The 2,462-nt window shown below is 36.3% G+C and overlaps 1 protein-coding gene across 1 annotated transcript; it reads left to right on the top strand.

The window, feature by feature from the left end:
- Positions 1–264: 264 nt before the first annotated feature.
- LOC133682950 (omega-hydroxypalmitate O-feruloyl transferase-like) lies at positions 265–1,664 on the top strand. Its single transcript, XM_062106477.1, has 2 exons — positions 265–714; positions 798–1,664. The coding sequence occupies exons 1-2, from the start codon at positions 265–267 to the stop codon at positions 1,662–1,664; spliced, it is 1,317 nt and encodes a 438-aa protein (XP_061962461.1).
- The last annotated feature ends 798 nt before the right edge of the window (positions 1,665–2,462 follow it).

The raw sequence follows: 2,462 nt of genomic DNA, 5'->3' as shown, positions 1-2,462 counted from the left end.
ACTTTGAGTAATTGATCGACTGATGAAAGAACTGGAATAAGTGGCGTATAAAATGCAGAGTGTAGTTTGTCATTCCATACATGCAAGGTAATAAAGACACATCAGCTATCAGAAAATAGAAAAAGAAGAATCATAACCATAGTTGTGTGTAAAGGTGGTATTTAGCAGTTTTATGATACATTCTGTCTCCATTAATTCTCGTCTCTTCAGTTGTTTATGGTTAAATTTCATATAAAGTGTCCTGCAGGTTGTGCTTGTGTTTCCATGGAAGGAACGGGAAAACATGGAGGTGACCAGCTTTCAGTTAAGAAGTCAGAACCCGTTCTCATAGAACCTGAAACAAGGACTCATAGTGGGTTTTTTTTCTTATCCAATCTTGATCAAGTGGCCACTCATTCCGTGGAAACAGTGTACTTGTACAAGGCAAAGAAAGGGGGAGGCAGTCGCGACACCCTCAGTGACACATTTAAACAATCTCTGGCCAAGATTCTGGTGCATTATTACCCTCTCGCAGGGAGATTAAGATTAGGATCTGATGGGAAGTATAATGTGAAGTGTACAAATGAAGGGGCGTTGTTTGTGGAAGCAAGAGCAAATTGTAACATGGATCAAGTTGACGTTAAAGTAATTACTGATGATCAAACAGCAGGGAAGCTTGTCTATATATCTCCAGATCCTGAGAACATACTGGAAAAGCCTCTAATGACTGCACAGGTGCATTTTTTTGTTCTTTTTTGCACGTTTTGTCTGTCTGAATTAATGTAGTAGTTAAATGCTTGCCAAGTTTTCCTTTACAGGTTACAAGGTTCAAGTGTGGAGGTTTTGCTTTCGGATTATCAATTAGCCACTGCATAGTTGATGGGATATCAGCAATGGAGTTTATCAAATCATGGTCTGAAACAGCCAGAGGAATGCCGTTAACCACTAAACCAGTTCTTGATAGATCAATTTTGAGGTCTAGACAACCTCCTAAAATTGATTTTCCTTTCGGCCAGTACGCTCCTGCAGAAACCAGTAACGTATCAAACATATCAAATCCATTTCAAGGAGAGCAGATTCTGACGAAATGCTTCCTGTTTGATTCCAACAAGCTTGCAATACTGAAGAACATGGCAATGGAGGACGGAACCATCAAAAGCTGCTCAACCTTCACAGCGCTCACAGCTTTTGTGTGGCGTGCTCGATGCATGGCACTGCAGATGAATCCTGATCAAACAACTCCACTTCTGTTAATACTCGACGTTCGATCCAAGCTTAATCCACCACTTCCCAAAGGATACTTTGGCAACGGAATTGCATTAAGCACTTGCCGTGGCAGGGCAGGAGAATTGATTAAAAACCCACTATCTTTTGCAGTGGAAGAAGTGCAGAATGGAATAAAAATGGTGAATGAGGAGTTTGTCAGGTCATGGATTGATTACCTTGAAGTGATGAGAGCAAAGGACTTCGGTTTACACTCCCAATTTATAGTTTCTTCATGGACTAGTCTTCCAATTGAGTGTTCAGACTTTGGATGGGGAGAGCCAGCACAGTTTGCTTGCGCAAACTTGCCTAAAAATTCAGCTTTTTTCCTACCAGATGGAAAAGAAAAAAAGGGCATTAATTTGATTTTGGATTTGCCAGTTACTGCCATGAGCACCTTCCAGGAGCTAATGCTTCTGTAATGTAATCTGATGGAAAATTAATTACAGATTGATTATCCATCATCGGTACTCGATCTAATTTCCTCATCCTTCCCTGTTATCGGAAATAAATATTACTATTATTGCTATGCTAATGGAAGCAATCTCCGGTTAAAAGTTTTCAATCAAGGGAAGGTGAAAGTGCAATAATTTTCATCAGCCAAGTTTTCATGAGTTGACTCGTTCTATTGAATTTGCAGTAGGGGAAATTGACATTTGGAAACAAGCCAGAGAGAGAAAAAATAAATAAAAACAATAAACATATTGAATTACATTTTTTATTTTATTTTAATAAATTCATTCAACAAAAAATACATTAAACAATTGGCAATCATTTTTTATATTTTTTTTTGTGTTGAAGCTCACTTTTTTACCATTTCTCAATCAACTAGCTCTCACTTTAGACTCTGTAAATGTAATTTATGTGGTTGTTTAACCAAAATGACGGATTGTGTGTTTTTCGGGTGTTTTTTAGGAGGTATAAAGATACCAATTATCTTTTATTTATTTATTTATTTTTATAATTGGTATTTCAATTTAGTTTTTATCAATTAAATTGCTAACTTATTAATTCAACAACCACACAAACACTCGTAACGATTGTGTATGTTGTAACTTTTTTAAATGGCATTTGAATTTCTATAATTCCCGTGTATTTTATTATTGCTAGTTTATTTTTGGTGCTATGCTTCTAGTTAAATTAAAAAAAATTTATAAAACATATTTAAGTTGCAAGAATTTTTTGATGTTATTATTAAATCTGATCCGGCGAATCAAACT

Source organism: Populus nigra, chromosome 2 (genome assembly GCF_951802175.1).
Source record: "Populus nigra chromosome 2, ddPopNigr1.1, whole genome shotgun sequence".
In the NCBI taxonomy this organism is placed as follows: Eukaryota; Viridiplantae; Streptophyta; class Magnoliopsida; order Malpighiales; family Salicaceae; genus Populus; species Populus nigra.
This window is presented reverse-complemented; position numbering and strand designations above follow the sequence as displayed.